General features: G+C 43.5%; 1 protein-coding gene across 2 annotated transcripts in view; it reads left to right on the plus strand.

The window, feature by feature from the left end:
• Positions 1-611: 611 nt before the first annotated feature.
• Positions 612-15,049, plus strand: part of FAM171A1 (family with sequence similarity 171 member A1) — an 86,341-nt gene continuing 71,903 nt past the window's right edge. Inside the window, exon 1 of one of the 2 annotated variants that reach the window (XM_051611735.1) lies at positions 612-776. In XM_051611735.1, the coding sequence (XP_051467695.1) occupies positions 683-776 (94 nt within the window). In that variant the 5' untranslated portion in view covers positions 612-682. The remainder of the gene's footprint in view (positions 777-15,049) is intronic. The other variant, XM_051611736.1, reaches the window with a different exon arrangement.

The following is a 15,049-nucleotide window of genomic DNA, read 5'->3' on the forward strand; positions in this document are numbered from 1 at the left end:
GCAGCCGCCGAAGGAGAGAAAGGGAGGGAGGGCGGCGGGCGCGGCCGGGCTGGACCCAGCCCCCCCCCCACCCCGCGGCAGGTAAGAGCGGCAGCACCTGGTCGGGGGGCGGGCAAGTTGTCCGCTGGGGCCACACGTCCGTCCCCGGCGCCAGCCGGTGCGCCGGGCTGAGGAGGCGGGGCGGGAGCCGCCGAGGTCGCCCCGCGGCCGCGCTGCTCGCCCGGGAGCCCCGCGGCGGGACGGCAGGGCAGGGCAGGGCAGGGCGCGGCCGGCAGGGGGCGCTGTCCCGCCGGGCCTGCCGCGGGGCAGGGGCTGCGGCCGAGGGGTGAGGAGCGGGCGGGGGGCCTGGCTGCCCCTGCCGGAGGGAGGACAGCGGGGGGGGGGAGTAAATAAATAATCATCATAATAATAAAAAATCCAGACAGGCAGTCGGGGCCGCGGAGTATTCCCGCCTCTCCTTCCCCCCGCCTCCGCCGCCCGCTCGGGGGGCCAGCCCGGGACGCGGGGCGCAGCGGCGGGACGACAATGCAGCAGGCGGGGAAAGCAGGAGGGGCAGCGCACGGCAACATGGAGGGAGGCGCGGAGCGGGCCAGCCCCTGATGCGGCTCTTTCTCCTCCTCCTCCGGGCAGGGGCTCCGGCGGCGATTCCCTCCCTGGCGGCGGCTGGCGGCGGCGGGTGGAAATGAGCAGGTCTGCGGCGCTTCTCCTCTGCCTGCTGGGCTGCAACGTGTGGAAGGCGGTGACCAAAACCTTAGGGGCGCCCGAGGCGGCTCAAGGTCGGTGCGGGAAAGGCGGCGGAACCGGCCCGCTTTGTGCGGCAGCCCCCGGAGCGGCGGGGAGCTGCGTTGTGCGGGCGACGGCAAACCCGGGGGGGCCGGGGACGTGGGGGGAGCGAGGGGCGCTGGGGGCTCGGTGCGAGGGTCCTCCCGGCTCCCCGCTCCCGCCGGCTGCGGGGCGCTGCGGGGCCGCCGCCCGCTGCAGGCATCCCCCGCGCCCGGGGGGCGAGGGCAGCGCTGCGGCGGAGGTGGGGGCGAGCCCTGCGGCTGGGGAGCTTTTGTTCACGGAAGGGGCAGGGGCTGCCGCTGGCCTCATTGTGCTGCCCACTCCCTCCCTGCGCGCTGCCGGAGCTGTTGCACTGCGTCCTTCTCCTCCGGCTCCCCCTCCTCCTCGCCGTGCCCGCTGCAGGGCCCGACGCGGCGGTGAGAGGCGGTCTGAGGGGCACCGCGGCCTCAGGCCCTGCCCCCGGCCGTGCGGGGCCGCCGGGCTGCGGGTTCGCCCCCCGGGCTGGCGGCGCGGCTCGGCCCGCCACCCTGGGACGTTTCCGGGCCTCGGCCGGGCCTTTTGTTCGGAGCGGTGGGCTGCCCGCCGGCCGAGCGGGGCCTGTCACGGACGGCGCCGGGCAGAGACGCTGCCCCGGCCGTCGGCCCGGCCGCCTCCCTCTCCCGGGCGAGGGCAGAAGCCGCTGCCGGGCAGCGCCCGAGCCCCCGGGAGGCCTTGGCGCCTTCCGCGGCACCTGGGGCAGTTCTGGTCCTGCCGGGCCAGAGCAGGGTCCTGCCGTGGGCTGCTCTGCCCTGATCCTCACAGGTGTCACGGTGAGGCGTCACCGCCGTGGCGAGGTGCACCTGCCCTCCAGCCATCATCACCCGTGTGGAAACTCGGGGGGGAGGCACTCCCCTGTGCCTGCCTGCTCTCCTCTCGGGTTTGGTGGCAGCCCCTCCATCAGCCTCCTGCCTGGCTCCCACAGGGATCGGGTGGCATCATCGTGCCTGCCAGCACCACGGTGACGTTAAGAAGCAGAAAACTTGTGTACCTGAGGGTACAAAATGTACTAGGAGGAAATGCGTTCTTCCTCCTGTGTAGTGTTAGCCTTGTGGCCTGCGTTGTCAAGGGGCTAGATGTGTCATCTGGAATAAGACATCATGTGCCAGCTTAGGCTTTGTGGCGATGGGTTGGCAGCACCCTTCCTGCTGTGGTGGTGGGAGCTCACGTCCTTTTCCTCTAAGCTTTCCTCTCTCACATGTTGGTAAGAATCAGTAAGTGATGCTTGCCGTAAGAAGGGAAACGTTTAAAGTAATGTTTCTGAACTCCATCTTTCATGATTGCATTTGCAGTATACCTAGTAAGATCTTGGTGGGCCTGCACTCTCATTCAGAGGATTTGAAAGGTCATATCTTGCAGCAAAACCACACCAGGCAGTCTGGCATCAAATGTAATGTCAGATTCTTCCTTTTTTTAAGAACAAAAGAATAGCAGTTTTGGAATGAGAAGTAGTAAACTGTAACTCAAAGGCCAGTAAACTTGGGACTATAATGAGTTTATTGATAAAAGTGCCAGAAAAACAGAACTGTGTTCATCCCTTGAAGCTGGCACTTGAGATACAAAGGTAATATCAATATCATAATATCTGTATCATACGGAAAATCTCTTTCAGATATATGATCAAAGTGGTGAGTTATTGACCAAATTAGTGCCTTTCAACTTCCCTGTCAACCTAATCTTCTGTTGTCAAGCTCTGTTCATGGTATGTGGACAGACTTGTCTCTATAGCTGCTGCATCCACATCAAGCCTTTTAGCTGATTATTTAAGTAATAGCAGATATGTCATTGAGTAGAAACACTTCTGTCAAAACAGAATGGTCTAATTTAATCTTCTGTGTAAGAACATCTGAATTTTCAAAGAGAGTACAATTTTCCAAACTTTGATTATGAGCCCAGTCTTTACTCTTTGGACATGTGCATTGCTAAGTGGACATGTTGAGCTAATATCATATTGAAGTGTATTCTGCTTATTAGTTACCAGCTACTTACCTCAAGTCTTATTTTGAAATTTTATGTGATGCCAGTTTGTAGCCTTGAGTAAAGTTCCTAATCATCAGGTGTGAACATCTGGGGAAAAGAGTTTTAGTACCATTCACATTACTTTTTTTTTATACTGAGCACAGTAAGTGCTAAATGGTTGTAAAACCTAAACTATTTTTCTCTTCTGCCCTTTTAGCACCATATGGTGATAGTTGTAGCAACAGGTAAAGCACCATTGCCAAAGTTCAGGCATGTTTGCAGATGACTGACTTTCCCCTGTGACTGCTAAGAGGCTAGTGAAAAATAAAGGGATTGGAATAAAGGTGGACATGAGGAAGCCATAGGATGCCATCAGGGAGTCATTGCTTCAGCTGCAATATTTCTTACTGGACAGGCTAAAAGAGAGTAGGGCAGAGAGGCCTCCTTCTGTTGAGACAGATTAGGTAAGACTCAGTGAAGATGTTCCATGCATGTGTTAACAAATGAAATAAATAGCTCTTGGATTTGGAGCTATTTGAAGATGAGATTTGTAGTCAGTGTTCTGGTTAAGGAAGGGGTGAGGAACAGTGCTTAGTGTCAGGCTCTTCTCTGTTTCACTGCTCTCAGCCATATGTTCAGACTGTCCCAGCTTCGAATGCTGCTTGGTCAGACTAATTACCTAATTCGTGAATATGGAAAGCATTGCTAATTAAGCTCTGCATTTAGCACCCTATTTAGAAAATTGGATTACTTTGGCACACTATTACCTTGTTTGATTCATTACGCAAATCTGTTGTGGCCTCTGAAGGTGACAAAGGTACCCTCTAAGTTTCAGTAACTTATTTTCTGTAATATGGTAAAATCCACATGGGTGAGTTGTTATTTTTTGCCAGTGTCCACGCTTAGAGCCCCAACAGTGAGGTTGTTAGAAGTCTGTGAATGTACACTTTAGGACTTTAACTTCTCTGAAGTACTTCAAACCTGACAAAAGTTTTTCAGATGAGGATCAAACTATGGTTTTGAGGTTGTTTCTTTTTAATTGTTTTGTTTCGTTGGTTTGTAATTGTTCTATCAGGTATTCCAGAACTTAATTTGGTTTCACTGCTTAATTAAATCTGTAGAAATTTTAATTAAACCAAAAACCCAAACCAAACTTTAGCTGCATTCCTCTTGGGAATTGGTGATTTGTCTTAAGAGTACAGCCAAAATACACAGTGAATTTTCTTCATATGAACAGATTCCTTTTAAACTTAGAGAACCTTAGCAAACAGGATTTTAAGAGTTATATGAAGAGATAGCACTAACCCCGGGAGGATGCAAGCATAATCAGTGTTATTTGAGAAGGGGTCAAATTTCTTTGTCGCCTGAAAACTTTACTTTGCAGTAGAAAACAAGGGTGATACATTCGTGGGTGCTAGGGAGGCTCTTTTAAGAGAAATCCTAGAATATTGTGTTGTAGTGCAGAAGTCCAGTGTGACTTGTCTACTGCAGTGGGTATTGATTTTATTTTCTCTTCATTGCTCTTCACATTTAATTACTTGTTGAAAAGAAATAAGTTATGAATAATAAAATAACATTTGAGTAATAAGTAGCACCCAGTTCAAGGACTATTCTAGTAGTTAATGAGTATCCTCAGGATATCCCACCTTCATAATTCCAAGATGAGATCAGGCAGGTATTTTTTTTTTCCATTATCATGGTGAATAACAGTTCAGCTGTTGCTCCTTGGTCAGAATCTGCAGTATCTTCTCCCCCTGCATGGGGGACAGGAGTGATGATGCTTGAAGTTTGGAATTGCCTGCAAATAGCCATTACATTACATGACATTGTGAAAGCTAATTTCACAACTATTTCAGCTGGACATGTCATAAAGGCTTCTTTCCTGGACAGCACAGCAACAGCTGTGAGGAGACCCTCTAGTTCTTGTCTTGGCTTTTTTTTTTTTTAAGCCAGTTTTCCCGAGCTTGCCATTTTAGCCATGATGATACAGTTTAGATGATGCAGAAATAAAATCTGTCTCTCTTTCATCTTGCACTACCTATTAGGTCCTCTCAATCAGCTGCAAATTACTGATGGCCTTCAAATGCAAACATTTTTCACTGAGACCACAAGTGGATTCATAAGACTAGAATCTTAAATTACGCTAAAGCAGTACAAAAAATGTTGTTTTATTTTAGTGGAGGAGAAAATTGTTCATTCAGTACTAGATGGTATTGTAAAATCTTAATGAGGGTGAGGTATTAATTTGTTTTATTGGTTATTGGATCCAGGAAAGTACCAGAATTTTGGTGGTTTTTTTTCACGTTTACCTTGAACTAATAGTGCCTGCAAATGTCTAGCAACTGGTTTCTCTCAGCCAGATGTACAAGCTACCTTAGGCGAGGTGTGGGTTTAAAAATGCACTCTTTTTCTGCTAAACATTTGTGTTCACCCTTTTGGCTTATACCTTGCAGTATGTGATTCAGCTTACCTTAAATAATGTGTGTATGCACTTGTCAAGTGACAGCAAATTCAAGTGCAGGCTTTCCCTGGAGTCATTTGTCGGCTTGGGTCTTGAGACAGTGTTAATTGCCATGTGTTACCTAACACAAAGGTTAAAACGACCTTCTCCCTCCCCCCTCTCTTTTTTTTTTTTTTTTTTTTTTTTTCTTTAAACCTCTCACTGACATCTCTTACTTCTGGAGACTAGAACTTTGTTCATGAAATTTTAGCAATGGCTGCCTTCTGTGCCGAGTACTGGTCAAGTGAATGGTTTCAAATAGTAGTCACATATCTACAGAAGAGATTTTTGGTAGCAATGAAATGCAGTTTTACCATATGCTTGTTATTTTAACAGAAGTCTGGGTATATGTGTATCTGTGCTGGAGAGGAAGGATTATGCTTTTAGGTCTGTTGGAAAACCTAAGAAATCTCCGATGGTTTTGGTGCCTTGAGGAGCAGAAATGTCAGACTGCCTCCTGGTCTTACAAGCTTAAAATTAGTTTTTTATTTTTGTCTTCTGTGGGCAGTGACTAGCCACAGTTTTTGTGCGTGAAAAAAACTGAGAGGAAATGCATGGCAAGGTAACTGAATTCATAGGTCTGCTCAGCTTTAATGGTACTAACAAGCCTGCTTGAAGTTTGGCTGTTGGATAGTAGTGTGGTTAGGAATGACATTTTTCCACATATCTGAAATTACTGTAGTACCTTTGATCCGTACAATTGTGTTGTGTACCTTGATCTTATACTTTAAGGACAGAGTTTTTCAAGTCATGCAAAGGTAAACTAAATAATCTCTCCAAAATACCTGCGACTTGAAATCAAATGTGCACTTCCAGTATTTTTGTAAACTTATACACTGATTAATTTATGCAGGCTGCATTTATTGTACTATTAATTTCCCATTGTTCCAGCATATATCAGTTTTGCTTTTAGATAAGAAGACAGACAACTTCTGAGGGAACTGCACTGTTGGTACTCTGCCTCTTCCACAGGTCTCAGTGGTTTTACCACTTACCTGTCACAGAGCACATAAGGGAGGCAAGAAGCCTTTTAAAGGGTTGTATTTGCTAGAACAAATGAGTTTAATAGTACTTAGATGTAATACACACTAATAATAGCTACTGAAGCATTTTCTTTTAGTAAATACCAAAGAGAATGGAGTGCTTGCTTTTTTTTTTTTTCCCCCTTCAGAAATTTCAGAAACATTTTCCTGTAAGCTGGTTTACATTAAGTTTTCTGTTAATGTAATATTTGGCTTTCTGTGCATGGATAATAAGCATTATCCACATACTTTTTGCAAACACCATCTTTAGTTTCATGGGAAATTGGAAAGATACATATGTATTTTAATATTCAGCAAAAAGAATGTGAACATGGTGTAATTTCTTGCTGCTTTTAATAAGTGCATCGAATCTCTTACTATAAAATATTAAGACATAATAATATTTGACATAATGGGAAGTCTGAGACCTTGAAAGTAGTGTTTATTTCAACATAGAGCTACGTTTTCATTTCATGTAAAAAGCCAATGTTTTGGTTCAGATATGCCCATGTCACTTTTTTGCTAGCTTAAAGAGCAACAGATCTTGAGACAATCAGAAGGGAAAATTAATTTATGTACAGTATAGTCTGTAAATTTGGTTACTTGGGAGACTGGATATATTTAAACTCAACTGCCGTGCATATAAAGTATGTTTTTAATAGAAGAAGTCACTGCAGACAGGGCACAAAAATCCCTGAAAATCCAACACTGAAGCTATCTGTTAGTTGTTCCAGCTCTTAGCTTTGGCAGTTCTGTGAGCTGTCACTGCCTGTGCCAGACCTTGGAGGCATACTAGGAAGTCCTGTCTTTATTCATTATCTGTACACCTCATGCACCACAAGGAGAAGCCTCCCTGTCACTGTGAGTAGGAATCTGCACCATGTAAAAGTGCTCTGCTGCTGTAATAGTTGTTTTTCAGATGGGGAGGCAAGAGCACATGACTGTGGAGGGGACCCCACATAAGCCTTGCTAGTCTTGGGGTGAGTCTTGTACTGGCCTCCCTTGGCCTCTCGGCACTGTGGGAACCAGGCTTTGAGGAGACAACAGCAGCAACTGCATTTAGCAGGGAGGAAATGGAAGGGGGGGAGGGAAGCCAAGGGGAAGGAAGTAAGTGTCCTTTTGGCTTAGGGACAACAAAGGAACTAAATCCAGTGAAATGCACAATGCTTCCAGTTTTCTTATGATCTAGTGGAAAAGGTTCTGAGAACTACTGTGCTGTGTGGTAGGTATGGGGTAACACAATAGCAACATTTAGCAGGAAAGGGGAGCTTACCTTGACCATTGGTAAATGCTGAGATAAATAAGAGGTAGAGGGATAAGGTACTCCTTCTTTGTTAAAACAAAGAGGCCTTTCTTCTTCACGCAGTAATTATCAGAAGTGATAGCAGTGTGGGGAGCTCCCATTGTTTCATCCCTCCTTTGTGATTATCATTACTAAAAAAACAGTGTCTTTCATCTTTTATAAGCAAGGGTGTATAGTAGTACAGCAACAAGTATTTCTCAAATGATGTTGTGAGACTTGCTTGACCATAAAGCAACAACAAATTAAGGTAAATGCTGTATTTGAACTGCTGCTGGAAGAAAATAAAAATATCAGCAGTTTTGTCCAGCCCTCTTGCTCTCTACCATACTGTGGTAGAGTTGTGCAGTTGTGCAGAGTGAAAGGTTAAGATCCAAACATATAATCAATCAGTCTGTACTTTATACGTGAATGTAAGGCTTCTCATTTGAGGGATATGCAGCTGTCATCAAGGGTAGGAGGCATCTCACTTAAGTCAATTGTGTCTGCAGTCTGCAAGTGTGTACATCTTAGCTTGTCATCCATGGTCCTTCTACACACATACAGGTCTAATCTTCTCAGCTACTGGAGCCGAGTGTCATTCCTGTCACCCAGAGTAAGCACATTTGGTCAGATGAATCGTACTGTGTGAATCTCCATTGACTAGCTCAGGAGCCTAGACAAAGCTGTTTGTGCTCCCATTTAGTCAGATGAATCTTCCCTCAGATGTAATTGGAAGTTTCATTAGTGTGGTGTTGCCCTCTGGTTTGGCCTTAGAGCTACTGAATGTATACTATGTAATAAACTATGTAAAGAAACACACACTGTGGGATTACCTGTCTGGGTTATCTTGCATTTCTTAAGACTCAAACGAGTTATTGTCTATTTAAATTTCTAAACCATTTGTCTTTGTATAATTATGCTTACGAGACTAAATGCTTTACTCCCAAGAGTAAATAAACAAAAAGAAAGGTTTAGAAACAAGTAAGGAGGCTTACAGAGTTGTTTGGGCTTGCCTGCATGTTATTTCCATGTTTTTAATTAGCTTTGTATTTCCAAGAGTTGATTTATTCTGGATTAAGCTGCATTGTTACTCTCACCTTTGTCTGTTTTCTCTTAGTGGCATTTTTGTAACAATGTGGTAAACCAGACCAAGGAAGTCGTCCATCTGAAAACTCCAGTATGTGCCAGTTTAGTGTTCACCTGGATCACTTCCCCAATGGTATTCATTGGGAGTTACACAAATGCTATTGCTGATGCTGAGGAAAGGGTTGAGAGGAGCTGATAAGGGAAAACAAGGACTTCATGGCAGCCACCATGTTGATGCAGTATTAAATTGTTTGTAGAACTGTAACATAAAGATGTAGGGCACAAGATTTAGTAAGTTAACTGTTTTAGAAGAGACTGCTCAAAGGAGAATGCTGTTATCTGAAAATGTGATGCCACCACATTGCTCAAAGAAAAAGCATAAACAATTTATTGAAAACTAATTCGCGTACAGTGGGCGAAAAACTGCGTTAGAGCAGTGAGTATTGGCAGACCCGTACCGAGGTACTGGCAATTTTTGCCAGTTGAGATTAAACCATTTGAGATGGTTTAATCAGTGACCATCTCTGTCTCCTTCAAGAGAGGTTGTTATCCCTGTCTCAGATTCCCCAGTTTGTACCCGGCATGGTAGTTTTAAACAGAGCTTCTTCCACAGTTTCAGCTGAAGTGATCTGTGAGATACAGTGCTCGTGTATGTTTCTCCCAGTTGTAGGTTAATGAGTGGGTTACTACCTTTTCTCTGCAATCTGCATGTCCCAAATGTCTTGAGAGGAAAGTATGCACTTTGGCCCACTTAAATGCTGTAGAAATGTGGAGGGCCTTCCTGGGCACTTAGCATAGCATTCTGGTAGAGTCACTTTTGTCAGATAGCTGTGAATGTATGATTTGGTTGGCATAAGTAGCTTATGAGGCCTGGTGGTGTCTGGTCACTCCTCTCTAAACTGCCTCAGCCAGATGGATTCCCACTTTCCTCCGGATAATTGCCTTGCTTTCCTTAGTTACTTGACTTCTGCATTGATGTCTCCTAGATTAGAGAGTCTGCTGAGAGATAAGAAGTTTTCACTCCTTATCCTACCCTTCCTCATTCTGTCACTGTCTTGGCCCTCTTGTATCTTAAAAGGCTTGGAGTGCTTTTGCTGCTGACTGACAGGAAAGTCTGCTAGAGAGTGTTCGTGGCTGTTTGTTTTTTTCTGTGAGTTGGGCAAGCACTGCTAGGGAAATAAGTGGGTCCAGGACCTCTGGAGACAGGACTGATGGTCTGGGGGGAGTAAGGCAGACATGGGCAGAAACACGCCACTGGGCAGCCAGGCGATAAACTTGTCCAGGCGCCGCATTGTGTTTGCAGAATGGGTGGCATCAGCTCAAGATGGGAGCAACAGTTGCTCTTTTTGCTTCCCTCTGAATTGTGCTCCTGGCAAGTTCTGAAACCTGCTGAGTAGCATGCTGACCTGCACAAATATTACAGTAGTTTAAAAAGCTACTTGTGGTAATAATGTTGACAGACATAGTGAAGCACAGCAATATACCCGCTCTTCTAGCTTTACTGCTAGTACCCAGAGTATTACTGCAACTCAGCTTGTTTCAGTGTGTGCTGCTGCAGTCAAGGTCCTGGCAAACAACTTAAGTTTGAGCCAGGCCGTCTCTAGGTTCATGATGTATGATTTACAGGAGCCAGGGACACAGATGTTCGAAATGAGAGCTGTATTTTTGTTGTTTGCAGAGTGCTTGTGTGTGGGAACTGTTACTTTTTCCCCTACTACTAAAACTTTAATATGAAGAAGCTAGTTTTCTTCAAAAGTTAAACTTTCCTTTGTTCTCACAGGATAGTTACTTCATTCTTTATTATACTGCTAGTTAAAACTTTTTAGAGGGAACAACAGCATTAAACTTACTCAATGTAAATATTGCTGTTAGAAGTCTAAGTGAAAATTAAAAATACGCTTTTTAATTTAGAAGCAAGAGTTTGAATGGGATGAGTTTCAAGTTTACTTGTTGCTGCAAGCTATTGAGTTATAATTGAAGAGGTTTTGGACTATTCAATTGGTAAAAGTAGTTTAAGCATAAGTTGTTGCAGGAAGAGAATCTGATGTACAAAAATTCTTGTTGAAAAATATTAATTTTTCCAGACATTTCATTAGATAAGGACTTCCTTCTTTACATCAGATATTAATATCTGCTTGTGAAGCTTTACCTCAGGAAAAACAACTTGGCAGTCTTCAGCTGTGTTCAAAATCTTGCAGGAGATCTTGTTTTAATTAGTAATTTTACCTGTAAGTATGTAGTTAATCTTTCATTAACCTTTTTTTTTTTTTTTTTTAAGCATGATTTACTGTTGCTGCCAGAGGAGCTGAGTGAGTCCTCTCAGCAGATGTTGTCATTAGAATGGGATTTGAAGCAGTGTCATGGCACAAGCTAACTTCCTACATAGAAAAAATCCTTGAGTTTTGAGGTGTGAGGGGCTGGGTAACAGAGAGTAGAGCAGTTTTTGTTGTGGTGTCCAAGAAAGGTAGCGGTTAGCTTCATGTGCAAGTTAATGCATGCTGTTAAGTGGGGCTCCATACTTTCTTTACCACAGAAGAATTTATTAGAGTGTATATAAGCTAACAAGAGCAAACTCTTATTTATATAAAAGTGATATCCCTGTAGATTCCTTCAGAGCTGCAGAGAATCTTTGTTTACCATAGACAATTGCAAATAAAGACACTTTTTAATATCTGATGCATTTGAGTGTTAAGTCTTGCATCAGTTAGCCACATAGAATCATCAAGTGTCATCTTCTCTTACCCCTAGCCTGATTGTATGGTGGAAAATACTAAAGCTCAAATTCTAACAGCCAAACTCTCTCAGGTGTTTATTCAGTCCAGGTATGATTTAATCTATGTGCCTGTGCCGGTGGCGCTTTTGGCATTTCCAGTAAGGTATATATTAAATTGGAGGAAGAGTAAATGCACAGGAGTGTTTCCTGACCACGGTGCTGACAGGGCAGGAATGTCGTGTCACTGTTCTTTTATGCTATTCTGGCTACTGCTATGCAGGTTAACAGCTAATAAGAATGTACTCCAAATAGTCCATCATAAAAGAGCTTTGGTACATCTTGGGGCTGGCTACAAGCAAACAGTATCTTGACAATATTGGGCTGTAGAGCTGATCTTTGCTTTCCGTGTGTCTTTGTGCAGATAGTAAAGTGCAGCCTTCATTACTCCAAGTCTTGTTAAAATTCAGAAGAGCTTTTAACAGCCCAGGGGCTTTGAAGGCGATGCATACGTTTGCCAACAGGAATAGCGCTTTCACTTGCTGAGTTGCATTCTCTTAAGTTATTCTTACAGCATCCTGAATGTATATTAAAAGTTAATATTAATAAAAGGGCGTATGTTGGAGAAGAAACACTTGCTGCTTGCTCTCTGGTCACTGGAAGATGATACTTCTGTTGTGCAGAAGATAAGATTCAGGAGTAAAGAGAGAGTGCAGTGACCAAGATGGCACACTGTCTAAGTCAGGACTGGGAAGTAAACCAAGGCCACGTAAGAGTCTGGTCTTAATTTATGTCATTTTTACTTTAATGATCAGGAAGCTTTTAACAGATTTACTAATACTTAGTCCTGGTAGTTTTTCTTCTTGGACCCTTGTGAAATAATTTTCAGATTTAGTCACCATTTTCTTGCCATTCCATGCATTTCGTTGTCACACAAGTGTAAAGGGTGCAGACAGAAGGCTGCCCGGCAGTGGGCAGCACAGTGGTATGTCAGCAGTCTGGCCTTGTCTTTGGCCTCCTGGGAGGGCAGACAGCTCCCACCTGCTACACCAGTGTTCAAATTTGAGGGTACTTTTTCTTCAATACATACTCAGCCACTTGTCCCCAGAATGGATGGCAAGGTTGGCTTCTGAATATATAAATAGTTGTAATGAAGGTAAGGAGAGAAAGCATTAAAATTATAGGATGGCGTGTTAAAGTTCCTATATAGGAAATGAAGTTTGAATGGGTTCCAGATACAAGTACTAAGAAGCTACTTGCTTTTCCTCTAGCTCTTTCCATCACCTTCCCTTCCTCATTGAGTTTAATTTTTAACTTGATTTCAGTCTGCCAGAAGACAGCCTACGTTTTCACAAGTAGTCATGTAAACAAATCTGTATTTCAAACATACTTGCAAGCTTGATGTTGCTAGTAACATCAGAATTTCATTTCACGTTCTTCAGCAGCAGGAGGACAAAACACCTCAAATCCAACGTGCTGTTAAAAAGTCAGTACTTGTCTGTAGTTACAGTATAAAAATGCTGTAAAAAGCAATTCTTTCAGTTCAAAAGTGAGGCAACACAGGTGAATGGTGGTTTCAGATAATTTTTCTGATAACTAATTGAACTTGTAAATTATGTTCACTGTGCTCCTACTATAATATATTGGGTTAGCTTTTCTATTTTAAACCCAGACTAATAAGCCATGATGTTATGAGGTAGCCATATATTGCATTCATGGCACCTCTTTGCCTGAGTGGGGTATAAAAATATTGTATGTTTAACAGTTAAACAGAATAGGGGAGAAGAAAATAACTTCATATGTCCATTGATCCCCTTTGTTGTCATAGGTTATTCAAATACTAGTATGATTGGGTTTGTTAGGTTTTAGGGGGTTTTCTTAAAGCCTGTAAAAAGGAGAACAAATACAAACATAATGAGTTAATATATTGATGCTAGGTATTCACACCTGAATTTATCTCAGTTTGTGTTAATTACTAGGTTTCCAAGTAAAAAATACTGAGTTGGTATGATTATCTTTCCTGAATTACTCTGAAAAACTGTTTGTTGCTGTCTGGAATCCTCCTGCCTTCTCCTTCAGCTAAAAAACTGGGATAGATACAATTGTGGGTTGGAGACCTCAGCGTTTGTGCACACATGTGCAGACACGCACACATGCTTGTAAGGCCATATGGTATGAATCAAAGCTTACCTCACAGTAGTAAAACTGTAATGCATTTTCCACCATTTTCAGTTATGTGTTCATGGCATGGTATTCTGTACTTCGAACAACTTACAGTGATTGTCCTTTGTAAATGGTCATTATTCTATGAATTTAATGTATTATCCAGGATACTTGGCTTCAGTTTTGTCCTTGGATTGCTGTGGCTATTTCAATAACACCAGAAGTTGTCTCCTTTTCTGTTTTCTTGCTCTGTTCAAAGCAGCTTTGGCTTGCAAGTATATACAGATGTGTCTCTTCTTTCTTGTTCATGCCAATAGATTTGAAATAATCCCTTGCTAGCAAATAGCAGGCATCTGAACTAATTGAATGTACGTGTACTTCCATGTTCAAGATTTTTAAACAATCTGTTGAGGAGTCTAATTAAGCATCACTGGCTTCTGATCTTTTTTCCTGCACTTTTCATGGTGTTTTCATACTATTATCAGGAGTTGTTAGAAATTTCCAGCTTTCTCTAAGTGGATTTTTAATATTAGACTTAAATCTTTTACATAAACCTATATTGCTTGAAACTTTTTTCTGTCATTCTAGTAGCTCAAGGCAATTCAGCCTTTAGTCTGTGATAGTGCATTTGATACTATTAAAAATTATCATTTTTAAAAACACAACTATGCTTAGCATTAAAATGGAGACTTGACCTACTTTGTATCTTTTTGTCTGTATTAAGATAAGTAGGGTTCCAGAGGTAGTTAAAGTATCCTAAAAACAGACCAAATGTTGAATCAGATGTACCCAGAACTGGTGAATTCCATGTATTTCTGTTTCTTTTCCTACACTTAGTGGTGCTTTATGCTAGAGCCTGTGAGACATCTCCTCTGTTAGAGGAGATGAACATGTGTCCTTCTCAGAATGCTCCTATGGTTCCTGTAGAGCAAGGAGCACGCTTGGGGCAAACTATGAAGGAGATGAAGAGTTAATCAGGGAGTTGTGCTAAGACATGCTTATTTGTTTCCTGATTCTTGTTTCTGGAGGCTGTCCATACTCTCATCCATGTATCTTGTTCTTCTCCCAGATTCTTAATCTGTATCAGAAGTGATTGGAAAGGCTTTGGTTGCTCAGTGGTTCTTGGAGAGAGGTGTTGAATGTGTAGGTGGAGTAAGGCATTTTGCTGGCCTTTACTGCCACAGGGATGTGAATAGATGGGGCTGTAGCTAGAAAGAACAGTGCGTTTTTGTGTGTGTTTTTTTCTGACTTGAGGAAAGCTTGGTTATCTTGACAGCCATGGAAGTATCTCATGGCTGCTAATTGTTGCAGTGTTGGCCAGTCCTTTTTATTCTTTTTGACACATTCCATCCAGATTTAGGAGGTCTGTCATGTTGGCTTTCTGCCAGCTGAGGATCCTAAAGTGCAGCTAGCTCCTTCGGTCTTGGTTGGTGTTGCAGAACAGAGCGGTGAGCAGGCTGTGCTCTTCTTCACACTCATCCCAGCCCCACTGCTGCTTATTTTTTATT

The sequence above is a fragment of the Apus apus genome, chromosome 2 (genome assembly GCF_020740795.1).
Source record: "Apus apus isolate bApuApu2 chromosome 2, bApuApu2.pri.cur, whole genome shotgun sequence".
Classification (NCBI taxonomy): Eukaryota; Metazoa; Chordata; class Aves; order Apodiformes; family Apodidae; genus Apus; species Apus apus.